The sequence below is a fragment of the Myodes glareolus genome, chromosome 3 (assembly GCF_982192425.1).
Source record: "Myodes glareolus chromosome 3, mMyoGla1.1, whole genome shotgun sequence".
NCBI lineage: Eukaryota > Metazoa > Chordata > Mammalia > Rodentia > Cricetidae > Myodes > Myodes glareolus.
In genome coordinates this window covers 63,958,674-63,984,803 of record NC_142028.1, presented here as the reverse complement: position 1 = coordinate 63,984,803, position 26,130 = coordinate 63,958,674, and the positions used below count along the sequence as shown (strand labels likewise).

Below are 26,130 nucleotides of genomic sequence, written 5' to 3'. Positions count from 1 at the left end.
ACTCATGGGTTTGGGGTTGCTGCTCATCACCGTCTTTGTGGTTGATGTGGTGTTTCTCAATACTTTTGTTTACACTGATTGGAGGAAACCTGGTGCTGGGAGGCACCTCAGTGGTAGAGCTTTGGCTAGCATGCACAAGACCCTGATGGCAGCCTACTGAGTGGCAGGAAAATAAAAATAAAAATTAAGACATATGGGGGCTGGAGAGATGGCTCAGCGGTTAGGAGCATCACCTGCTCTTCCAAAGGTCCTGAGTTCAATTCCCAGCAACCACATGGTGACTCACAACCCTCTGTAATGGGGTCTGGTGTCCTCTTCTGGCCTGCAGGCATACACAGAGACAGAATATTGTATACATAATAAATAAATAAATATTTAAAAAAATTAAGACATATGAACCAAGCTGAGTTTCGTGGTTCACACCTTTAATTCTAGCACTTGGGTGGCAGAGGCAGGTGGCTCCCTGAAACTGAGGAAAGCTGGGGTTACAGGGAGAAGCCCTACCTTTGCAAAACCACAACAAAAACCATGTGAACTGAAAGAATGATTGAAAAGCAAGTGTTCCTGTTAATTTCTTTGCTACTTTGTGCATGTGTGCATGTTGTCAGTTGGAGCCCAGTGCTCTCCCCGTGCGTAGACTCTACCCCTGATCCACACACCAGCAGTGCTTTACTTTTTGTTAAGCCCTTTGATCTTCATTCTGTCTTACCTGTGTAGGGACTCATATTATACCATATTCGCCAATCAGAGCAGCATGCAAGTGGCATGAAGAATCTTTATTGTTGCATAGTGTCAGACATTGTCCTGTGGAAGTTGTTAACAGCTGCCCACTGATGAGGACCTTGAAAACCAGCCCTCTGCCTTAGATACAAGCTTTCCAAATGATTCCTCAAAAAACAGCTTCCCAGAGTTTCCTGTACATAAATTCCCTCTCCTTACAGCAAAAGCAAGTGCTCTACCTCTGAACTATATTCCCACTTGTATTTGTGCTGATCTTAAAGGGGGATACTTGAACTGGGAATGAAAGTTATTTAGGAATGGAGTGAGTCACTGTAGTGCTGAGTGTACAAGCTCAGTAGCCTCAGTGTGCTTTGCATTTTCTGTGTTCTTACTGCGGGTGCTGTGCCCCATTTCATTTATTAAGGACATACAATGTATTGCTCCATTCTTTTTACTTGATTTCATTTTCTCCTTTTTAGGTAGTGCTGGGAATTGAACCCAGGGCCTCACATATGCTAGCAAGTGCTCCATCTTTGAGCTGTATCCCCAGCACTACAGCACCACAGCACCAATTTTGCTATCAGTGGTTAAAGCAAAACAACCACCAAACAAACAAAAACCCCAAATAAATACTTCTTTCTCAATCTTTATGCAAATGTTTTCTTCCAGATTGGTAAGTGGGCCTTATGAAAGTCACAGTAGTAGTAGAATTGTCTGATTGTAACACAGTGGCATGGAAGAAGTGAGGTCATGCAGGCTTTTTGAGGGGGGCAGGAGGGGGTACTTTTTCCTTTCAATTGATGTTCCCCTAAACATGGACTCAAGATTTTCTGTTCTGTAACCAACAGGAGGACTCACAAATGGCAGTGGAAGATACATCTCTGCTGCTCCTGGTGCCGAAGCCAAGTACCGTAGTGCAAGCAGTGCCTCCAGCCTCTTCAGCCCCAGCAGCACTCTGTTTTCTTCCTCACGGCTGAGATATGGGATGTCTGATGTCATGCCCTCTGGCAGGAGCAGACTTTTGGAAGATTTTCGAAATAACCGGTACCCTAATTTACAACTACGGGAGATTGCTGGCCATATAATGGAATTTTCCCAAGACCAGCATGGGTCTAGGTAAGGACCTGGCTTTGGTAACACCATAATTGAGATTTGTACCTTAAATTCCCTGCCTCAGATAGGTATATATCTCATCATAAAAACATAGTGCCTTTTGTACACCTTTGCTGTGCCTCCTAGTGTCTTATTTCAGAGGGATATGGGCACGAGGCAGCCTTCAAATATTTCAAAAGAGCTTTTATTTTTCTGGACGATGGACTTTGAACAAACTCTTTACATTTATGAGCACGTAGCCTGTGTTTCTAGAATCTCATAAAGTACTGTTGTTTGCCACTGAGCATGGTGGTACATACCTACAATTCTAGTACCCAAGAGGCAGACTCAGGATTGCCACAAGTTCTGCTATCTTGGTCTACACTAAGATCCTGTGTTTTTTTTTTTAAGGTTTATTTATTATGCATACAACATTTTACCTCCATATATGTCCGCACACCAGAGGAGGGGGCCAGATCTCATTACAGAAAGTTGAGAGCCACCATGTGGTTGCTGGGAATTGAACTCAGGTCCTCTGAAAGAGCAGCCAGTGCTTTTAGCCAGTGAGCCATCTCTTCAGCTCAAGACACCACCACCAAAAATTGTACCCATCTCTATGTTTGAAGAAACTGTCTTCCAAGGAAGCCCTGTGCATGCCCTGCAGTAGTCAGTACTGTAACATCTGTTCTGGGGGAGACAGACTCTGTCACATGACAATGTAGATCCCAGGTTCTTAGGGGCACTTGCTCTCATCCCTGTTCTAGAAGGGAGAGCTCCAGGAAATCTTTGCTCTAGGCGTTCCCTAGAGGTACACATGGGACTTAGGGACCCAGCAAAATGAGATGATATCACTTCTCACCCTTCTCATATCTGTTGTGGTTTTCTTTCTCTCTGTGTTCAGGGAAATTCCTAATGGTCTCCCTGCTCTGTAGCTTTTGCTAGCTACCTCTCCTGACGAGTGGAGACCAGGTCCAGAGCCAGCAAGGTTTTCCTATGTAGTCACCTGAGTGAGTTGACTGAGTAACACTATTTCAGACACTAAAGAATGCCTCTCTTGGCAGATAGAAGGTATAGAATAGAGTGAGGACCATGAGCCTTAAGTATCCAATGAGGGACTGTTTTCTAAAGATCAAAGTTAAGCAGAGCTGGTGCTTTCTTATATATGCCATTCTATAGTGCAACACACTAGAACAGGAATACACTTTTGAAAGTTGGACCATGTTAGGGGAATTCCCTTTTTCAGAAATCTTTTCTCTGAGAGCTTGAGATTGATTTAAATAGCCCGGCAGCCCGGCATGATGATGCACCTCTTTAATCTCAGCATTCAGGAGGCAGAGGCAGGAGGATCTCTCTGTTTTCTAGGCCAGCCAAGTCTTCATAGTGAAACCCTATCTAAATAAACAAAACTCACTGTCTAACAAGTGATGCCCTTCACACCTTTGCAAATCATATCTGTGTGTGGTTTGATTGCCCCTTCACTCTGTTCTTCAGATTCATTCAGCTGAAACTAGAGCGTGCCACAGCAGCTGAGCGCCAGCTGGTCTTCAATGAAATCCTCCAGGCCGCGTACCAACTTATGGTGGATGTGTTTGGAAATTACGTCATTCAGAAGTTCTTTGAAGTATGTCATTGTTCTTTCTGCCATTTCACTTTGAGAATCTCCAGAGCATTTGATTTTTGTTGACTTTTTGAAGCACAGCTGTTCATTTCAGCCTTTAAAATGAAGTGATAGGGTCTTTTTCGTTTTTCTCCAGTTCCTTATCAATGTTAAATGCTCACCCAGATAGTGCTCTGGAGGTATGGTTTAATAGTTGTGTCCACGTGGGGCCCAGTCTGGGCTTGAACTCACAGAGATCCACCTGCCTCGGTTCCTGTCTTCCAAGTGCTGGGGTTAATGGCACGCACCACCATGCTTGGCCTAAAGAGATTGGTTTTTGTTTTTTGTTTGCTTTTTTTTTTTTTAAATCATGTTTATCTACGGGGGGAAGAGTGCCGAAGGAGGCCTGAGACAATGGATCCTTTGAAACTGGAGTCAGTCCGTTGTAAACTGCTTGATGGGTGCTGGGAATCAAACTTGGGACCTCTGAAACACAGAGTGATGCTTGCTCTGACTGCTGAGCAGTACCTCTCCCGCCTCCAGCATGGTGGCTCAGAGGCTTTAGCAGAATTAACAGTAAGACATGGTGGGAGTGAGGACTTGGCTTTGTACACCAGGCTCAGTGATTCCATTGCGGCCTGGTGTTGTGTCTCTGGGGAGCTTCTTTTGGCCTTAGCTCCTTCTTTTGCCCACTAACGTGGGTCATGGAAGTACATTAGTGATGAAGAATGTCTGCTTTCTCTAATAACTTAACATTTCAAAGACTTGGGATTTATTTTTATTTTCTATTTTTATGTTGTTAATATTGTTGTCATTTATTATTTATATTTATTAACAATGTTTACCATTGCCAGCAGCTTCAAGCTGCTGGATGTCCCAATAAATTGAGAGAAAGAACCAGGTGTGGGGAGAGTGGAATTCTAAGATTATCTGCCAACAAATCTACAAATTTCTTCTGGCTCTTATTTGTGAAATGGTTTTAGAGTTGCTTTCTCAGACTTTACCTGCCCACTTTCCTCACAGACACTTAGTTCTCCAGCTTGTGCCTCTTGATTCTGGACTGTCTCTTTTGTCACCGATATTAAAGTGCTGTAGCATGTGCACTGTGACCCTGTGATTGGCAACAAGCCAAAGAGCCTCACCATACAGTCCCATGAAGATTCTAGTCTCACAAGAGCAAAGAGGATGCAAACCAGCCCTTAGGAGAACACTGTATAGTGTAACCTTTTGGATTTCTTAGCTTCTACTTTCAAAGGCTTCCTGTTTAATAGCAATAGTCCTGGAAAGACACCAATTCATAAGAATGTTGTGTGTGCTTGGCTTGCACTTGGCAGAGTAACTTGGGTGACAGGGTCTGCCAGCCTGACCTTCCCATGCCCATGGGCTGCCCTATACAGCACAAGTCATCACATCGTTTCTAGGCATGAAGTCAGTCCCATCTCTGCTGCTGGTTTTGAAATAACGGGATATGGCTCCTCCTTCCATTTAGAAATTAATACCTAATTCTTTAGGGCATTAAATATGTTTTTGCAAGATGACCAAGACATGGCTGAGCATTAAAGAAAGTTCCACAGGTCAAAGCTGAGAACTACTGGCTTTAGGGAACAATGGCTCTTTAAAAGGCGTCGTTGACCCTAGGAAACAGGGCAGCAAGAAGTCGAGGCTGGACACAACACAGGTTATGGAAAACTTTTATTTTCTCTGGCCTTTCTCCTTTATTTATATAATGGTGTCTCTCACATTATGTCTAGTTTGGCAGCCATGAACAGAAGCTGGCTTTGGCTGAGCGCATTAGAGGCCACGTCTTGTCATTGGCACTGCAGATGTATGGCTGCCGAGTTATCCAGAAAGCTTTGGAATTTATTCCCTCAGACCAGCAGGTAATTGTAAGTTTCCTTTTCAGTTTTCTCTCGGTGTTTCTCTGTGCTGCGTGCAGTGCACTGTAGAGAATGTCAGTGTGGAGTCTCTTTGCTAGGTTATGTGGGTGCTTGTGACTTTCCATCTGCAGAGCAAGCAGGATTTGCCCAGTTTACAAGTTTCTAGTGGTACTGGTGTTTTGTGTGAAAGCATTACAGCATCATCTCTTTGACCAGTGAGTAACCTGAGTAGCTGCAGTTTTACAAGGAGGTTGTAAACGCTTAGAATGCTGCTTATCATTCTCCTCAAGTGGCACCAAACTTTCTAAGAAACCTGAAGTTTGGTTCAGCTCACTTGCAATCTCCTTCGCTATCCCTCTTGTTCAGTGATCACATGCTCAGGCCCGCTGTGTCAGTGGGTGACATGGCGATGACAAAGGCCTAGCTGGTCCCTGCTGCTGACCCACAGTGTGGACAGGACAGTGGACGATGGTGCTGCCCATGGAGGAGGCCCTCACCCAACCCATGCAGAATCAAGGCTGGGGATAGTTAGACAGGAGAAAGGGAACAGAGGCCCAAACAGCTAGCTGCTGTGAGTGGGGATTGGTAGGGGAGTCATCCAAGAGGCCCACGGGTAGGGAAAGCACACTACAACTGCTTGTACCAGGTGATGCCAAGGCCTCTGGCCTGTACCCCTCAGCCTCTGTGCTCTGAGTTCCCTCAGCCTTCTCCGTGGAGGGGTTGCTGTTGTCTGGCAATGATGACCCACTTGCCCTCACTGAGGACAAAGTTCGATAATGAGAATCTTTATTATGGACTCGTTCTGAGCCAGGCAGAATCCCACCAGCTCTGATTCAAATCCATTGAACTACCAGCCAGTGGTGCAGATGGTGGCAATTGAAGGCTGGTGGAGCCCAGGGCACTTGGGGTGCGTCTTATAGCTAGGCTCTTGAAGGTACTGTGAAGTTGGTGAGGTTGGAGACATAGCTCTGTGCCTGACTTGCAGCATTGAAAAGGAAGCACTGTAGCTGAGCGTAGAATTACATAGTGATCCCAACACTTTGTGAAATCGAACCCCAAGTTTGAAGCCAATCATAGAAGGCTAGATAGCAAGACCCTGCCCCCAGTCTCTAAGAAAGGAGCTGTTTGTGTGGACAGAAGGATCTGAGGCTAATTTTCATTGTTATCTATTATTCACTGAGATGTTATAAATTTTAATGACCTCAGATTATTGTGTTGGGTTTTTTGTTGTTGTTGTTGTTGCTGTTTTCCCCCATGTGGAAGTTTGTTTCTCTTGGATCATGATGGCTACTTACTAAAAGAAAACAGCTGCTCTCATGCTTTCTATACTTCTCTCCTTCTCTTCCTCACTAGCAAGTTGTCTTTTTCCCGGAGCTATTGCTCTTCCTGCCCTCTCTGTCCTTCTCCCCAACTCTTCCTCTGTTACTTTGTGGCAACAATGGGGGTTGAAACCAGGGTTTTTTACAGGTTGGGTGTGTGTCCTGCCACTGGCCTTGGAAGTTCCCTGCCTAAGGTGGCTTCCTGAGCAACTGAGTCATAGGTTTGTGCAACCAGGAGAGAGCTCTTTCTTAAATTTGTCCTTTCTCTGGCCCAGTTCCTCTGTGGTGCCTTGTTCTGAGTTTGTACTATTCGGCTGTGGACTGTATACTTTGTTTTAGGAGATGAATTTTATCATTTCTATGTCTCCCAGGCAGATGTTCCTTCTCTCCTGCTATGTTAGTAAGTGTTCTTTTGTGATCATGAATGTCCTCTGTTAGCTGACATTTCAGTTACTCTGGAGTCAGTGCCTCTGGGATTCACTCACACTGTTCATGAACGGTGCCTAGGTAAAGTTGCCTGTGGCCTTCTAGCACAGATACAGAGGTGCACAGAGAAGTTAAAGCCCAGATGAAATCAGTAGGAAAAGAGGAGCCAACGCCTGCCCAGCCTGGTTCAGCATTTCACTTTAAATGTTCTGAGGCTGTGAGTCTCAGGGAAAGGTTCCAGTAAAAATCTCATCTGGTTCCAGTACATACCCTGACACACACTGCTTTTGCACTTTGTCTAGTTACAGTATGTATTTGCTGTTTGGACACAATTAATGAACTGGGAAAAATCATTCCTGCCAACTTTAATCAATGCACCTTGGTGAAAAAATCCCAGACACTGGTAGTCACAGAGCGACTGCTCTGAAATTGTATTCTGTGGCCCTTTGTCTTTCCCTCTGTCCTTTGATGCTACTAAAGGAAGCTGGGGTGGGCACTCTTGGAGACATGTGCTCCCCATGCCTAGGCTAACCTTGAACCTCTTGGTTCTCCAACAGTCATCCCTAGGAATTCACCACCGCTGCCACTTCCTCTGTCTCTGTAGATTTAGTTTTGGTGTTTTAAGATGGGCTTTTTTTACTCTATAGACTAGGCAGGCCTAGAACTCAGTGTATATCTCAGGCTGGCCTAAAATTTGAGGCCATCCTCCTGCTTCAGCCTCTTAAGTGGTATAATTACAGGGTCGAACCATCATTGACTTTTCTATAGTTTTAATTATATGACTTGGCCTTTAATTATATGACTTGGCCTGTAACTTCTTTTGTTGCTGGAAGAGCCACAGGGTATTTTATAATTGACAGGTTGTTTCCCAGCAAATCCTGGCTGCGTCATTGCTGGCAATTGCTTGGGTTTGAGGCTTTACAGTCTAGGTCTTCTTGAAAGCTTTGTAATTTGTCTGCTCTGTTGATGCCTAACATGATCTGTTGGGTGGAACTTCTTGGAGTTATTTCTCACCTGGGCAAATTCTAGATCAATCCTTCATATTCATGTGTGTGTGTGTGTGTGTGTGTGTGTGTGTGTGTATGAAGCTTACATGATTGTCAAAATATGACAGAGTGTGATGAATTGTATATTATCAATCTTGTGCATTTCATATAGGTGTTTTTCTATTTGAAGATTTTTATTCTCTTTGTAGTTTTTTATTCTCACATAGCCCAGGTCAGCCTTGAATTTGCTCTGTAGATAAGGCAGGCCTTGAACTCTTGGTCCTCCTGCCTCCTTCTCCCTAGTGCTTAGATCATAGGGTGTATCACTAAACACGTTTTTAAAATAGGACTCATAGATAGCATAGGATATGCATGGCATATGTTGTGTGGCAGCTTCAGTCCTGCCTTACTTTCTGAGACCTGGAGTTACAGGTGTGTTCCACTACATCTGACTGGTGTCACTGTTTTTAGAGTCTCAGCAAGCATTTTCTAAGTTTGATATCTTTTAGGTCCCACTGTTTTCTCTTGCTTGCTTTGTTGTTGCATGACTATCGTTGACGTAATTTACTTTGATTGCTATGTATCTGTGTGGTGCTTTGCTGCTTGGTAAGGTGTGGGGATTGTCTGGGTGTTGCTGGCTATGATTCTGGTGTTGCCTTTTCTCTTTGTCTCCCATAGAATGAGATGGTGCGGGAGCTAGATGGCCATGTCCTGAAGTGTGTGAAAGACCAGAATGGCAACCATGTGGTTCAGAAGTGCATCGAATGTGTACAGCCCCAGTCTTTACAGTTTATCATTGATGCATTCAAAGGTCAGGTAAGTAACTTGGGTTCATGTCACCAGCGTCCATCTCACATACTGCACTCTGTAGTCAGTTTCAGTGGTGTCAACCTGACCACGTTAACAGGTTTCTTCCCTTCACTCTCTGGGAGTCTGTCATGGGGTATATAGCTAGCAGCAGACCTGTTAAGATAAATTTAATATTTGAGGGATTATTTTTTCATGTATAGCTATTATTCCTGTCTGTCATCATCAATCTATCGTCACATAAGACCCTTACTTCCCACCCCTCCCAGCAGGGATCTTTTGTGTATCCCTGATTATTCTGAAACTAGTTCTGTAGACCTGGCCAGCCTCAGACTCATCGAAATCTGCCTGCTTTTGCCTCCTGAGGGCTGGGGTTAAAGGTGTGCGTCATCACTATCTGTCTCTTTCTTATGCTATCACTTTTCTGAGTGCTTCTAAATTAGGAATAATTGTTAGTTTCTTTGCCAAAAATACCTTCCCACCTTGGGGAAGTTAGTGGGACAGAGTGGTATTTGAATCTGGACTCTGGACTCTGTGGACTCTTTTGGGCATATGAGTCTGTTTAAGTGGAAGCATGATTTAGAATTCTTTCAGAATGGGGATTTGTTCACTTCTCACATGGTTGAGAAGACTCAGAATTTGGGGGTTGTTGGAAGTTTCTGGATTAGTAGAGCAGAGGGTAGCACATTCATTCACTGAGACGCTATATTATTGGAGGTGGGGAGGTGGTTCAGTGGTTAAGAGCCCTTATTGCTTTTGCAGGGACTTGGATTCGGTTCCCAGCACCCCCATCACCACTCATTACTATTTATTTATAACTAGTTCCAGGGGATCAGACTCCTCTTTTTTGCTTTGGTGGGGCACACACACATAATAAAATCTTTAAAAAGACATTAAGTTAAAGGGGCTGGAGAGGTGGCTCAGTGGTTAAGAGCATTGTCTGCTCTTCCAAAGGTCCTGAGTTCAGTTTCCAGCAACCACGTGGTGGCTCACAAACATCTGTAATGAGGTCTGGTGCCCTCTTCTGGCCTTCAGGCATATACGCAGGCAGAATATTGTATACATAATAAATATATATTTTTTAAAAAGACATTAAGTTAAGTAAGATGTACAGCAAAATTAAAACAAAGGAAAAAATGATTGTCCTGCTTTCTTGAGGGAGTGATGAGGAGCTAATGGGATAGCCAAGCATTCTACCATTGAATTCTGTCTCCAGTTCAGGAGTTGAATGTTATCTTGTTGAACCTGTCAAAGTGTTGGCAGCTAGTTTAGGTAAAGAACTCCTACAATTGAAGGAAGCAATAGGGGTGGGGGCAGATGAACCAAAGATGAATTAATAATTTACAGAAGCACAGATTAGCAGTTGATAAGAAAAAAATCTATTCCATTAGGAAGAGAGTTAGAAAGAAAGTACAAAATGAGGCTCAGAAACAGTCACTTCCTACCATGTACTGCAGTATTTGTGCTTCAGGAATGTGAATCAGCCACTTTGGTAATTAACCAGCATCTTCTTAGATTTCAGAATTTGTATTTCTTTGCTCCAGTACTCTGGTCTAGCTAACATTGGTATCTGGTTAAAGACCCACCTAGTATGTTTTAAATCGCTGAACAGTTTTTACACTGAAGTAAAAAATAAAAAATAGTTTTTTGTGTGTGCTCCCCTCCCCCAACAGGGTTTCCCTGTGTAACAGTCCTAGCTGTCCTGGAACTAGCTCTTGGAGACCAGGCTGGCTTCGCACTCACAGGGATTCACCTGCCTCTGCCTCCCGAGTGCAGGGATTGAAGGCGTGCGCCACCACCACCTGGTTGAAAATTTTTTAAAAAATGGCTGGAGAGACTGTTCAGCATTGAGCACTGACTGCTCTTCCAGAGGACCTGGGTTCAGTCCCCAGCACCCACATGGCAGCTCACAACTTTCTGCAACTTAAGTTCCAGGAAGTCTTAACACCCTCACAGATATAAACAGACAAAACACCAATGCACATAAAATAAATAATTAAGCAAACAAACAAGCAATGCAGGTGTCTGGACCAAAGTCTAGGTTTAGAAGTATCATGCTTTGCCAGCAGCTTGCTTGGAAAACGTTCTAGACACACAGTGAATGCTTAGAAGTGGTTTTGGAAACTCAGTGAGTAAAATAAAGTGCAGTGTCTTTTCAAAGCTCACCTCAGGTAGCAGGTGCAACCATAGGGCAATATAGCAAATGTGAGGACAAGCACTTGGTCTACTAATTGACACTTGAGGTCCACAGCACTCACCACATGTGAGTTCTTCTTTTTCTTCTTTTTCCCTTGGTGTTTTGAGGAGACTCCTGAACCTCATGATCCTCCTGTCTTGGTTTTCTGACTGCTAGGATTAAAGGCATTCACTGCTGTCTCCCTGGGAGTATATTTCCTTACATCTAGGAAAGGCCAGAATCAAGATTGGGTGTGTGGGCTGAGGATGCAGCTCAATGGTGGGACACTTTTTTTATTCCTCTTAAACCTAACAGTGCCTCAGCCAGCTTTGTGTATAGCTTTGTGTTTGTATGAAAGCATTCATATGTATTCTCTCCTCTTTGTGTTATGGGCTTCTTTGTGTTGTGCCTCCGAATGTTTTCAGCCTTTGTCCTTTCAGGTTCAGATGAGCACTTCATCAATGACCTCTCTCCGTAGCTCTCTTTTCGTTTTGTTTTGCTGTTTGCTTTTGAGGCAGGGTTTCAGCTGTGTACCTCTGTCTTCCCTGAAACAGATCCCTGACTCTGCCTCTAGAGTGCTGGGATTAAAGTTGCTGGCACACTTTCTCTTCCTCCTGTTTTTCATCCTATGTTTTGGAAAGGCAATTGGTTGGCATTCTTGATTCATTTTTTCAAGACAAGATTTCTCTGTGTAGCTCTGGCTGTCCTGGAGCTCACTTTGTAGACCAGGCTGAACTTGAATTTAGAAATCTGCCTACCTCTACCTTCGGAGAGCTGGGATTAATGATGTATGCCACCACTGCCTGGTGACACTCTTGATTTTTGACTAAGTGGATTTTTTAGTTCCTTGACTCCTTTTCTGATTCATTTTTAGACTTCTTGGGAGAGTTCATTTTAGCTAATTTATCCACATATATGAATTCCTAAAACAACCCAGGAAATGGTTTATTAGCTCATAGTGAGTTAAACTTATCTGTGAAGCAGAGGAGTGGGGTAATAAAGTAACAGTACTGTCTTGGATCTTTCTGTTCTAGGTATTCGCTTTGTCTACTCACCCTTATGGCTGCAGGGTGATTCAGAGGATCCTAGAGCACTGTCTCCCTGACCAGACTCTCCCTATCCTTGAGGAGCTTCATCAGCACACGGAACAGCTTGTGCAGGTACTACTACAGACTCCGGGCTCTTGTAGGCCCAAAGTGTGTGTCTTGTTAGCAGAAAGTATCAACATATCATCAGTGTACTTCAGATCTTTGGAGCTTGTGTTCATCACAGCCCAGTTTGTGTTTCATGAAAATAGGCAATGATTTGAAGCCCTGACCTGTGATTTGGGGTCTGGGTCTCTGCTCCATTGGCACACAAGCCAAGTGTACTAGCTGATTCTTCTTTTGGGATGAATCCTGATTGTTTTGTTGTATCAGATCTCCAGAAAGATGCAAACAAACTTTTTGCAACTTCTAATAGAAAACATTTATTTTCTAAATACTCCTTCCCCCATTCTGAAATAATTATAGGCCTACTTTTTTGTGAAGAAGATAGCTAGGAAGTAGGTGTATAAATATATAAAGAGAAATAATCTGTAGTCTAGTAACAATGTGTTCTCGTTTGGAATGAGAGGGAATAATTGTTACTCCGGTCCATTTTAAAAATTGTTGTAGGTTCCTTCACTTTTAGATAAGCTGTCACGGTGCTACATGAGCGATATATATTAATTATATGAAGGATCAAATAACCCAGAGAACTGTTATTTATGTATATTTTCTTTGTTTTGTTGCTTCTCAAATAGGATCAGTATGGAAATTATGTAATCCAACATGTACTGGAGCATGGTCGTCCTGAGGATAAAAGCAAAATTGTAGCAGAGATCCGAGGCAATGTACTTGTATTGAGTCAGCACAAATTTGCAAGGTCTGTGCTCTGGGAAGTGAGGATTGGGTAGTATTTCAGCTGCAGAGTCTTTTTGTTGTTAGACATTTCTCTGTCCCACCAGCTAGCTCCCAAATCATTACATGCAGACTTACTGTTAATTTTGAAGGTTTGTTTTGTAGCTTAGGATTGTTTCTAAGTAGCTCTTATAACTTAAATTAACCCATTTCTTTTGATCTATATTCTTTTATGTGGTTCAGTTGCCTTTACTTTGTAATGCTTGTGCTGCTTGTTCTGTGTTCTGACACCTCTGCCTTTCTTCCTAACATCCTCTATGCCTGGGAATTTTGTCTAGCTATTGACCTTTCAACTTTTTATTAAAGCAGTCTGAGTGACACATCTTCACAGTGTACAAAAAGATTATTTCACAACACTTTTTCCTTAAGTTTTTATACTTGCTTATTTTTTTATTTGTGGGCATTTGTCTGTGTACTCGTGTGCACTGTACTGCTCTGCACATGTGGAAGTTAGAGGATAGCTTGTGGGAGTTGGTTCTCTTTTATCATCTTACAGGTTCTAGGTATCAAACTCAGTTTGTTGGTCATAGCCTCGAGTACAGTTACATACGAAGCCAATCTCCTGTGTGTTTCCTACCTTTGTGGTGGACATTGTTAGAGCCTCCACTCACCTTCATCTTTGGCCTGAGAGGGACAAGTTGCCAGGTCTGTGCAGGACTCAACTTCTCAGCTTTAGAACATCAGACTTGGAAAATTCCAGCTCCGTGCCTTAGCTGGGCGCTTTTCTGAGCAGGGTTCACTCCTCACTGCTCAGGGAACATAGTGCTGATTAGTTTTCTAGGATATTCTTCCCTGGCATTCTTGTGTGATTTTTCTCTCAACACAGCTTTCTTTTTTTGAGGGGGGGGGGTCAGGGTTTATATTGATGTTCATTAATACTTTCTTTCAATTAGTGAGATCTGTTGTAAAAATTATATTTTACAATTGTGTGTGCATGTGTGTACTTGATTAAACATGTACATTCATTCCATGGTATCCATGTGGAGCTTGATGACAACTTGATAGAGTAGATTAGGTTCTTTCCTATCCTGTGGGTTCCAGAGAATGAACTCAGGTCGTCAGGCTTGGCGGTGGTAAGCACATTTATCCACCATGCCATCTAGCTGGTCTGTTAATTTATGAGCTCTGTGAGTACTGCAGCCTAAATCAAAGCACTTAGTATAACTTAGTCTAGAGAAGCCTACGGGCAGCATGCCTGCATGATGATTCCTTTTGGGGTTGCGCTTACTGAGTACGGTCTGTTTGGTAGGTTTGGCCTCTTGTTAGCCTTCTCTCCTTAAGGGTTTGGGACCTAGAACTCTCTCCTCTTTGAGCCCTTGGCAAAGCCTCAACTTTCACCAACTCCCATGTACTGACTGCAGCTGGGTCTTGGGCTCAGTAGCAGAAGTGCACACAGCACAGGGTTTATTTGTGTATCCTCAGTTATCCTAGAACTCACAAAAGTTCTCCAGCCTCTGCCTCTTGAGTGCTGCAGCTAACGATGTTCACCACCACTGTCTGGCTAGCATACTCTGTTGTTAATTTGTGCCCCGGGAACTGAGGTGAGGAATCACTGTGTGGTGACTAGTCATCAGTCTGGCAGCCAGACATTTCATGTTAGAAAACTGTGCTAAGTGTTCACAAGTGATGACAGAAGGCAGGGCCCTCTGTGCTTCTCTGCTGAAGTGCTGTGCTCCTGCTTGAAGTTCCTTCGCTGAGCTCAGCTCTCCCGCCATGGCCCAGTGTCTGAGTCATGGCTGGTATGACCAAAGGAGTTTTGTTGCTGAGCCTGAGCTTACAGATGCAAGGACAGTATCATAAGTCTTGGTGTGAGTTGAAGTAGTGATTGTAAACGAGTTGAGCTGTTAGAAATCTCTGCTGTGAATCTTGCTATGAACTTCGCAAGCTCATTACTGTCTTCTGTCAGCAGGTCAGGGCCCCTCTCATAGAACACTGGGGCTCAGGTGACTCACTGTTGGACACCCCAGTGTTAAGACCAAACAACATTACAGAACCAGGCTTTGGACAGATGAATTACCATCCAAACCATCTCTTTCTTCCCTTGTTGTTCATCCTAAAACACACAGCCAAGAGGGACCTTATCTGATTGTTCTTCCTAATTTTCCGCATGACAGCAATGTTGTGGAGAAGTGTGTCACTCATGCCTCACGTACAGAACGTGCTGTACTCATTGATGAGGTCTGCACCATGAATGACGGTCCCCACAGTGCCTTATACACCATGATGAAGGATCAGTATGCCAACTATGTGGTCCAGAAGATGATCGATGTGGCTGAGCCAGGTCAGCGGAAGATTGTCATGCACAAGGTAAGCATATTGGGTACCAGCCCAGAGTGGGAAAAGGACCAGGTGGACCGTATTCAGATATAGAAGATAGTAGATAGTGGGCTTCTTTGTGTTGCTATACCAGACTTGTTCTGTGCTCCCTCCTCTCCATGTTTGCCACTTCTCTCCTCAACTCACAGAATGGGAGTCCTGGTTCTGGTTTTTGTTTTGTTTTAAACTTTTTTTCCCCTTCTAGAGGTTTGGGTATTTTGTCTGCATGAGACCCTGTGCACTGCATGCCTGCAGTGTTTTTTAACACCTTGTTTAGTGTGTGATTGTGCTGTGGTGCATATCTAGGTCACAGTGATGTGGTCAGGTTTCATGGCAAGTGGCCTTTACTCACATAGCCATCCTGTTGGTCTGTAAGAAGCATATTTCCTGTTTTTGAATATTGTTTTGAGGGTTGAACCCAGGTCTGGTGCAGCCTAAACTAGCATTCAGCCACCAAGCCACATCCTGGCCCTTGTTTGTTTATTTGTTTGGGAGGTTGGTTTGTTGACAGAGCTTTGTTGTTAACCCCAGGCTGGCCTGAAAGCTATAGTCCTAATTGCTGGAATCACAGACATATGCTACCACACTTAGATGTGAGTGAGAACATATTTTTGTGAGGTAATTCCGTCCCTAGTCTCTGAGATCATCTCATCAGTTCAGGGTAGCCTACTTCCTGTGTCTCCTTTTCTTGTTCTTTGTGTTCACTGATCCCATCATACTTTCCTGCAAAGGTCTGGTCCCTGCTGCTGACCCACAGTGTGGACAGGACAGTGGACAATGGTGCTGCCCATGGAGGAGGCCCTCACCCAACCCATGCAGAATCAAGGCTGGGGATAGTTAGACAGGAGAAAGGGAACAGAGGCCCAAACAGCTAGCTGCTGTGAGTGGGGATTGGTAGGGGAGTCATCCAAGAGGCCCACGGGTAGGGAAAGCACACTACAACTGCTTGTACCAGGTGATGCCAAGGCCTCTGGCCTGTACCCCTCAGCCTCTGTGCTCTGAGTTCCCTCAGCCTTCTCCGTGGAGGGGTTGCTGTTGTCTGGCAATGATGACCCACTTGCCCTCACTGAGGACAAAGTTCGATAATGAGAATCTTTATTATGGACTCGTTCTGAGCCAGGCAGAATCCCACCAGCTCTGATTCAAATCCATTGAACTACCAGCCAGTGGTGCAGATGGTGGCAGTTGAAGGCTGGTGGAGCCCAGGGCACTTGGGGTGCTTCTCACAGCTTGTTGGCATGTGGAGGTGCTAGGAGGCGGTATGTAGGAGGCGGTATGGTAGTATGTAGCAGGCAGGAGCTGGAAGTACAGCTGTCGATGAAGCAAATAACTAAACCTGTGGCGATAGGCAGATCCTCAGAACTGCGATGTCCTGGTGCTCACTGAGGGACTGTGCTCATAGGCACGGGAAAGCCAGGAAGAGCGGATGTAGGACGGGGAAGAGAATAGAGTATGGTGGAGTGGTGCTTGCACGGTGCATGATTAGAAAGAGGGCCCTTTAAGGGAGGACATTTGAGTACAGCTTTCTAGGAAGAGGCCACAGTAGTGAAGACTTCGGGACCTGAGAGGAGACTCTGTTTAATACTTTTTACATTTACTTCCACTTTGTGTGTGTGCTTCAGCCCGCATGAGAAGGTCAAAAGGCAGCTTAATTGCTGGAGTCAATTTTTTTCTTCTTCTATGTGGGTTCAAAGGGTGTCAGGCTTGGTAGCAAGTGATTTACCCATGGAGCAAACACTCAGGCCCAGGACAATTGTGCCGCCACTGTAATTTGGAGTAGGGGAAGCCATGAAAACAGCTGAGCTAATATAATAGCTGGTAGCATTTTTCAGATTGAAGAGAAGTGGTCAGTGTAAGCTAGAATCAAAAGGAGAGGGGGGGTCAGGAATGGCTCGCTCACCAATAGGGTTTGTGTTAGAAGAGTGGAAAGTAACATCTCATGCCTTACCAGTCCAAGTTAAAAGTGGAGTGCAGCAAAGCTGTGGAGAGTGGGGGTGGGGTCAGGGGAGAGGGAAGGGGAGTGCAGGTGAAGAACTGTGAAAGCCAAAGTGTGTGTGCACATGCGTGTGCGTTCAAGGCTGGGGGTCTAGTGAGAGAAACCCTTGTTGAAGACATGGTCCTTACCACATCTGGGGCTGCAGCACTCCTGGATTCTTTGGATAGGCAAGCTTGGAAAGGTATGTAGATTGTTACTTAGCCCCCAGACTAACAGCTTCAGCCGTTGTCACTGAAGGTGCCAGGAGGAGGTGTGCTGTTTCCTAGCCTGTGTTCTGTGTGGGTTCATAGCAGTTTCTAGAGCTCCTTGGCCCTTCCCTCCTCTGAGCTTACACTTGGGCAAACTGCTGGCGTTGTAGGCTTCAAGATGGGCTGCCACCTGTTTCCTGGCATGGTGTTCCTTGAGGTTTGTGTGCAGTGTGAATTTTTTGTTGAGAACACTGTTAAAGTACCCCTCCACCATCTTCTATTTTCTGTGTAGAAAGATTATTAGGCAAGCAGAGGGGAGCCAGCACTGCTAAGTTTATAGCATGGCCCCTGAGCTTTAAGTGAGGCCCCTCTCATGTGAGCTGTGTATCTTCTTTTTCCTCAGCTGCCATGGCACAGTGTCTAATCTTACTTCCTTTGTTTCCGTCTGTCTTTCCTTATTTATTATTTACTTATTTATTTATTGGTGTATTAAGGTTTCTATTGCTGTGGTAAACACAATGACCAAAAGTATCTTGGGAAGGAAAAGGTTTATTTCATCTTTAAAAACTCTTGGTCTACTCTATTATTGAAGGAATTCAGGGCAGGAACTGATACAGAGAGGCAATGGAGGAACGCTGCTTGCTGGCTTGGCTTGCTCAGCCTGATTGCTTATAGCACCCAGGACCACCTGCCCAGGGGTGGTACCAGCCACAGTGGGCTGGGTCCTCCCTCATCAGTCATCAATCAACAAAATGCATCACAGTCTTGCTCACAGGCCAATCAGGTGGGGACATTTTCTCAATTGAGGTTCCCTATTCTAAAATAACTTTAGCTTTATCAAATTGACATAAAAACTAGCTAGCATAATCAATCCCTTGTCACCTTTATACACAATCGCATTACTTGTAAAGTGTAACCTTTACTTTTTTGTTTATCCCCAGGAGCTCATATTAATACTAAGCTCACAATACAAAAATCTCAATCTTTTAAACCTCTGTGATCTTTACAAATACTTTGAAAATCTAATTTCTTTAAAATATCCAGAGTTTCTTAACTGTGGGCTCCTATAAAATCGGAATAAGTTAAATACTTTTTTATTCTGAGAGGGAAGAACCAGGACAAAATCACAGTTCAGCAGTGTAAAGCTCAGTGTCTGACTTGTAGGACTCAGTACCGGAATCCTTGGGTTTCTCCAGGAGGCTTCGACAGCTGCCCACAGCCCCTACAGTATATCTCCTAGGCTCAGGTTGGCTCCATTGCACAGCTGTCCACAGCCCCTACAGTATATCTCCTAGGCTCAGGTTGGCTCCACTGCACAGCTGTCCACAGCCCCTACAGTATATCTCCTAGGCTCAGGTTGGCTCCACTGCACAGCTGTCCACAGCCCCTACAGTATATCTCCTAGGCTCAGGTTGGCTCCACTGCACAGCTGTCCACAGCCCCTACAGTATATCTCCTAGGCTCAGGTTGGCTCCACTGCACAGCTGCTGCTGTTCTAGGCAGTCATCCCGTGGCACTGGCATCTCCAAAATGCTAGGGCGTCATTGGGATCCACCTTTACCACTAACCCCTCCTGGGTACTCTTCAAGAATTCTGACCCTGCACATTGATGCCAAGTCTCAACTTCTCTCATGATTCTTCAGTCTTCACTGCCACTCAGGCTGCTCCTTCACCAGTGGTCCTTCCTATCCTCTCTTAGCGCCAAGCTTCAGCTTCTCGCCATGACCTCTTCAAAACCAATACCACCTGGAAGAGTCTTAAACATTACCAAGGTTGTCTGCAGCGTGAAGTGTCCCCATTGGCCCTTTCTGGACTCCAGCTTCTGTGGAAATACTCTTGGAAGATTTGACTTCACTGGTGCTGGTCTCTTTAATCACAGCCCCAGTTAGTCAGTAGCAATGTGCCAGCAAAGCAAAGGTTTCACTTTAGTGGTTAATTTGAGTGTCACTTGAATGGTCCTAATAGAGCCTTTGCTTTCCTCTGAAGTTTCACAAGTCGGGCCTTTATCACCTGTACTGCTCACAAGTTCCCATAGAAGCCCACTGAGCTCAGAGCACACAGTGGCTTTTCCAGCGCAGACTTTGGGTGCTACCACAATCCTAAATAAAACATGGTCATGTCTGTCACAGCAGTACCCCTGACCTTGTACCAAATTCTGTCTTACTTAGTGTTTCTATTACTGTGGTTATAACCAAAGCAACATGAAGAGAAAGGATTGTCTCATCTTATAGTTTGTCCATCATTCAGGGAAGTCAGGGCAGGAGCCTGGAGTCGGGGGCTGATTAAGAAACCATGGAAGAGTGCTGCCTGTTGACTTGCTGCCAGTAATTTGCTCAACCTGCTTGCTTATAGCATGAAGGACAAGAAAATACACCACAGATTTGCCCACAGGCCAGTCAGGTGGGGGTATTTTCTCGATTGAGGTCCCCTCTTCCAAAACGACTCTAACTTTTGTAAGGTTGACATTAAAAACTAGCCAACACAGTTGGTTACTGTTAACTGAAAGAAATCCTGTGCCTTGGAGAGCCAGGGATCAGGTGAATGGTTCCCCAAAGGAATCCCCAGCTGCCAGGACATCCTAGTTTTCTGTGGGCAGGGTGGGTTCTCTGTCCTGTGTCAATGCTTAGGACAAGAGCTCCTGTCTTTATCTCATGGCTTGCTAGCAACAAGAAGACAAGGATACCTTTGTGGGGTGAAATGTGTACCATGCAGTCCATATCTGGGAAGGTGCTGGCAACATCTGTAGCCTCTCTGGCCCATGTAACACACACTGTCCTCTTTAGATCCGGCCACACATCGCGACGCTTCGAAAGTACACCTACGGCAAGCACATCCTGGCCAAGCTGGAGAAGTACTACATGAAGAATGGGGTGGACTTGGGGCCCATATGTGGCCCCCCTAATGGTATCATCTGAGCAGTGCACCCATCCCCGTCCCGCTGACCTCACTGACCCTGGCAGATACAACCAGCAACCAGAAATGCCCAGCGTAGAGTCAGAAGTGGGCAACGGTTGCTCTGGGATTACTCCCTCCTCCAAAAAGGAATCAGATCCATTCGTGGAAAGGCCTTTGTAAATTTCATTTTATTACACATAACATGTACTAATTATTTTTTTTAATTGACTAATTGCCCTGCTGTTTACTGATGTATAGGAACTTGTACATAGGTAATCAGTGTACATGGGAGGCCACATGTTTTGTTTTATGTTGTATCTATATTCCACATGTGGACACTTTCAGGGTGGTTGGTTTAACAAAAAAGTTAAAAAAAAAAGACAAAAAAAGGTTTTTAACTCATTTGCCTTATGGCAAGTTTTGCAAATAGCTCTTCCCGACCTCCTCATTTTATTAAAAAACAAAAACAAAACTGAGAAATTTGAATTTTAGTTAAATGACTCCAAACTGGCATTTAACACTGTTTATAAAATATATATATATATACATATATACATATATGAAATGGGAACGTTTCAGAGTCGTTAAAGCATCAGCCTGTGACACAGAGTTCGTGACACTCTTTTTGGAGAAGACCTCATGCTGAGGAAAGTGGTGGCCACAGATCCAGGTGGAGAAGGAGTCACAGAGACCCAAGGCCAGTGGTCGGGGCCGTGGGGTTGCTTTCTGTGAACACTGAGAAGCAGAATCTGATTATCTAGCATGAGTGCAAACCCAGCTCTGCTCCTGGTCTTGCTTCTATAGATACATAGTGTATACTTGTAGACTTTTGCATATATACGGATTTGTAGTATTTCCTGTTTTGATGTCTAATCTGTATCTATAATGTACCCTAGTTAGTCGGACATACTTTTGATTGTACAATTGTACATTTGTATACCTGTAATGTAAATGTGGAGAAGTTTGAATCAACATGAACACGTTTTTTGGTAAGAAAAGAGAATCAACGCCCCTCCCCCCATGCACTCAGTGTATATCCACCTTTTATGGTCGTAGCTGATAGTGTTGTATATTGTAAATTGTAATTTCAACCAGAAGTAAATTTTTTTCTTTTGAAAGAATAAATGTTCTTTATACAGCCTAGTTAATGTTTAAAAAGAAAAAAAATAGCTTGGTTTATTTGTCAGCTAGTCAAGATGGTAGCGAGAGCCTTTCTAAATATTACTTCAGACGATTCAGTTCACACTAGTGTTTTTTTTTCCTAAAAAATGTTTTGCTTATTTTGTGACAGTCAAGAAAGGACGTGCAGAAGTTTCGCCTGCCCTTCCCCGCTCAGCGCCTCCCTTGTAAAGTGACTCGCCCTCCGTTTTGTACAGATGAGCTGTATTTTGCATTTTGTCTACTTGTAAGTGAATGTAACATACTGTCAATCCTCGTTTGAATATAGACTGTAACACTACACGGTGTACATTTCCAGAGCCTTGTGTATATTTCCAATGAACTTTTTGCAAGCACACTTGTAACCATATGTGTATAATTAACAAACCTGTGTATGCTTATGCCTGGGCAACTATTTTTTGTAACTCTTGTGTAGATTGTCTCTAAACAATGTGTGATCTTTATTTTGAAAAAAATACAGAACTTTGGAATCTGAATTTGGTATTTGTGCTGTTCTCACGCTCCACACCTGCTCATGGGAGCCCTGCTCCAGCCTGGCCTCACTGTTGCCCCTAGAGCGGATAGGAAGGGTGGAGTGGTAAGCTGGGGTTGGAACTGATGGCTCCTGAGCCTGACTTGATCTGAGAGGTTGAGTTCAGTCTGCTTTGTGCAAAGCCTGGCTTTCCCATGTCGTGAGACACATGCGCAAGTGCACCTGGTCAGCCAGGCAGTGGTGGCACACACCTTTAATCCCAGCACTCTTGAGGCAGAGGTAGGCAGATCTCTGAGCTCAGTGCCAGCCTGGTCTACAAGACCTAGTTCTAGGACAGGCTCCAAAACAACACAGAGAAACCCTGTCTTGAAACCCCCCCCCCCAAAAAAAAAGTGCACCTGGTCACCCCAGAAGGGGAACCCATCGCACGCAGACAAAAGTAACAATTGGCACCAGAATCCAACTTGGTCAAGCAGTGAATTTTTATTGTGGGGTTACTCATGAGAGCCGGATGTCTTGAACACAGCTGCATCATCACAAAGCAAGCTCCTCTACCCCAAATGCTGCAGCCCTGAGGATAGGGGACGCTGGGGAGGTGCCTTCTCAGATCTTCAGTGTTTCCTTTCCTGGATTTAACCTTTTGCTCCTGAGACTCTTGAGCTTCTGCTCTCCCCTGGAGGAACTGTTTCAGTTAAGAGGAAACCGCGAGGTAGGGCTGGTGACTTTAATCCCAGCAGAGGGAAGCAGATCTCTGAGTTAGAGGCTAGCCTGGTCTACAACGTGAGTTCCAGGACAGCCAGGGCTACACAGAGAAACCCTGTCTTTAAAAACCAAAAGGTAAAGGGAGAGAAGGAAGGAAAGAGAAACCTGCCATCAGTCCCCAGCTGACTTGGAAATCCTCTGCTATTGGTCTCCTGGGCCCTTCTCTGCAAGCCTGTGTCTTGGCCATCCTACAGGATCCTCTTCAGTTTGGGCCTTGAAAAGTATGTCTATTTTCTGAGACTGGATTGTGGCCAGTATCCTGCTCCAGTTACCCTCAAATTGAGAACCCCTTTGGGTTCACAGAAGTAGTGCCTATCTTCAGTGTGCCCATCCTTTCACCCAGCTGTTCTTCAGCTCAGAAGGCCACACCACGTCTGAAATTTCACCTGGTCCCCTCCTACATGTAGAGAGGCCAGTGAGCCTTGGGCCGGAAATGGAGGCCTACTCTTTGTAGTTGAAGGCCTCATTCTGCTTGGACAGCTGGAGTTAGGCCACACCCAGCCTTGCCTGCCACTAAGGTGGTTTCCCAGAGCAGGTATGTGCTGAGGGTTTGTGAACCCCTTCTGGGAGAGGTGGGCAGTGCCTGGGGCCTGTGTTGAAGGCAGCTCAAGGTTCTTGTTGCCCTCCTAGCCTCTTTACATTTTCTTGTGTTTGCTTGGTTTAGGCTCTTCCTTTAGCATCTCAGTGGAAAATGCATGTGGGAGCTTGCTGGAAATGGGACGGCCCCTAATATGAGGCCTTGTATGTTTGAGGAGTCTTTAGAGTGAGGGTGAAATGCAGTGTTTAATCCTTGAATGCCCCTGATACCAAAATCGCTGTAAAAGGGGAAACTATATGAGTATTAATAAACTCTTCAAAAGCAGTTGTGTAGCTGGAGATTATGTAGCTGAATAGTGCCCAGCGTATCTTGTAGCAAACATTAGCTGCATTTCCCCTATTCAATACCATGTGAACTGAGACTGTGCAGAGCCTGTCCCTTTCCTTCCCCACCCACTCAGTGACTATACACAGAGCATGCATGGACTCATGGCTAAGACTCAGCTAAGAGGCTGAGGCCAGAGAATACAGAGTTTGAGTTTAGACTACAGTAACAAGATTGTCTCAAACAGAAAAACAAAACCAACTGAGCAGGTGCACAATCCCAGCACTTGGCAGGTGGAAAGGTCTTCTTGGCTACGTGGTGAGCCAAAGGCCAGAGTTGTGATTAGGGAGACTTGGTTCGTGAGCGGCTGCACAGATATGGAGGTCAGAGGACAACCTTTGCTTGTCCATCCTTACAGCCTTGTTTGAGGCAGGTTTCATTTCACCTGCGAGCCAGCGAGTAAGCAAGCTTCTTGTAACTGACTCGCCACAGGACAGGTGTACAGGATCACTGCTTCTGGCTTTCCATGGGCCCTGGGGATTCTAACGCAAATCCTCACAGTAGCATGACAAGCTCTTTGTCTACTGAGCAGTCTCTCCAGCCTGAGACTGGTCTTCAGCAACCAAAAACTGTTACTCAGCAAAGAAGTCTATCCAATGTATCTCATTGAACATCAATTCTGCTGGCCACAGAAGGTAGTTTTGGTGTGCCCATTTCAGGTGTGAAAGCTGAGGTCCCACGTTTTGACCTGACACTCAGCCCACTGCGTGAAAGCCTCTCTGCTGGACTGTTTGAGGGAGCAGGCTGTGTCCACCTCTCATCCTTGGGACAAGCAGGAGGAAGGGAGTGTAGATGTTCCAGCAGAAGAGAAGAGATGGAGTTCATGTGCATTAATAACCAACCAGGCTTTTATCAGGGTCTTCTGACTCCCTGGATCCAGTGCTCTGCCATCGCTTGTATGGCCTAGCAGTTGCTGTCTTTTAGAGCCACAGAAGGGCCAGTGAAATGGCTCAGTGCTGGTCAAGGTGCTTGCTATACCAAACCTGATGACTTGTTTTGATTGCCAGGACCTACATGGTAGAAGGAAGAGAGCTGAGTCCCTTGAGTTGACTCCGACATGTACACTGTGGAACAAGCATGCCCCCCACATGTATGTACACTAACACACACAAATAACATGTAAAAACGAATTACCTAAAAAACAAAAACCCAAATTACCAGAGCTGGAGTGGTGTGCATTCTACTCTTCCAGAGGACCCGAGTTTAGTCTTTAGCACCTAGTTGAGGCTCATTTCTGCCTGTAACTCCAGCTCAGTGGGATCTGAAGCCTCCATGGAACCCGGTGTACACACAAAATTGAAGAGATGGCAAAAACCCAAAAGAGTTGCAGAGAAGAATTCATCCATGAAGTCAAAAGAACCTGTGACTAATGGTGGTTATCAGCTTTGGCCACATGAGGGCGCAGCCGCCTAAAGCGCGCACTACGGTCTCCAGGACGCCAAGATTCAAGGTCTGGCTTTCAGGACCAGAAAGCAGAGTGAGGTTTGTTTCTTCTTCACTCCTCCCCAGGAATCCGCAGTGTCCCCCACCGCCAGACCTTCACTGCCTGGGGTGGGAACCGAAGCTCACATCTGGAACAGATCCAGTTGTTTTGGTTTGCTCTAAGACCCCTGTGGAGCCTTCTTGGGATCTCCATTTCCCCATTTGTCACCTGCTGAAGTCAGTCAGTGATAGGGCCTGAGAAGAGCAGGCCCAGGCTCAAGGTAGCCACTGGTGGTCTAGGTCCAAGCTCTCAAACAGCCGGAACCTCTCAAAAAGCCCGAGTGTTTGCATAAGCGGCAGCTTTAAATCCCAGCCCCCGGGGTCTCTGCACAGCTGTGTAAGCCATTCTCCTCCTCCAGCAGGAGTGGGAGGGCATGTGATAGCCCCTGACCCAGAGCTGGGCACAGAGCTGGACGTGAGTACTGCCTTTCATTCCCGAGTCTTTGCTAGGATGGCTAACACATCTCCCAACCTGGGACACCAAAGTGAAAAAGTGCACCTCTGCTAAGTGCCTCACTGGGGCCCCAAGGGTCCTCCTGCCTGATAGTGGACTCGCTCCTAGAATTGCAGCCCACAGCAGAACAGCAGGGAAGGGTGATTTGACTTTTGAAGTTTGGATTCCTGTGGAAATTGCATCTGATACTCTGTGGGCAGAATCTTGACGCCCGGGAAAGACTCTGCCCTATGGGTAAGGCTCCCTAACCCCCAGAGGTAGGTACCTCGGCCTGTCAATTTCAGGCAGAGTGGCATCCAAACAATTGGCAGCTGACTGTGGTGGTGGTCAGATCCACCGCTGTGCCATCCTTGAGTTCTGAATTTCAGGACCTAGCCCCAGGCCTGCCCTGTGTTTCCAGCTCTCTCTGCCAGCTCCCATCTAGGCAAGGGGGACACAAGTCCCCTGGGGACACTTGAAGGCAGCTACAAGATATTGCCCCTCTGTGTCCCTCCAGGACGGCTCTCCATGGCAGATTTCTGCCT

At 45.2% G+C, this 26,130-nt stretch overlaps 1 protein-coding gene and 2 non-coding genes across 29 annotated transcripts in view; all 3 read left to right on the top strand.

The window, feature by feature from the left end:
• Positions 1–21,990, top strand: part of Pum1 (pumilio RNA binding family member 1) — a 111,566-nt gene extending 89,576 nt beyond the window's left edge. For 16 of the 27 annotated variants that reach the window (XM_048434235.3, XM_087904551.1, XM_048434230.3 and 13 more), the window contains 8 exons: positions 1,569–1,836; positions 3,304–3,433; positions 5,161–5,295; positions 8,696–8,833; positions 12,035–12,160; positions 12,784–12,905; positions 15,055–15,247; positions 20,224–21,990. In XM_048434235.3, coding sequence (XP_048290192.1) covers positions 1,569–1,836; positions 3,304–3,433; positions 5,161–5,295; positions 8,696–8,833; positions 12,035–12,160; positions 12,784–12,905; positions 15,055–15,247; positions 20,224–20,355 — 1,244 coding nt within the window. In that variant the 3' untranslated portion in view covers positions 20,356–21,990. The remainder of the gene's footprint in view (positions 1–1,568; positions 1,837–3,303; positions 3,434–5,160; positions 5,296–8,695; positions 8,834–12,034; positions 12,161–12,783; positions 12,906–15,054; positions 15,248–20,223) is intronic. The other 11 variants (XM_048434236.3, XM_048434231.3, XM_085686677.2 and 8 more) reach the window with 1 other exon arrangement.
• On the top strand, positions 6,016–6,098 carry LOC125400538 (small nucleolar RNA SNORD103/SNORD85). Its single transcript, XR_007231978.1, has one exon. It is a non-coding gene; the product is annotated as a small nucleolar RNA SNORD103/SNORD85 (small nucleolar RNA).
• On the top strand, positions 16,295–16,377 carry LOC125400537 (small nucleolar RNA SNORD103/SNORD85). The gene has a single exon (XR_007231977.1). It is a non-coding gene; the product is annotated as a small nucleolar RNA SNORD103/SNORD85 (small nucleolar RNA).
• Positions 21,991–26,130: the final 4,140 nt, after the last annotated feature.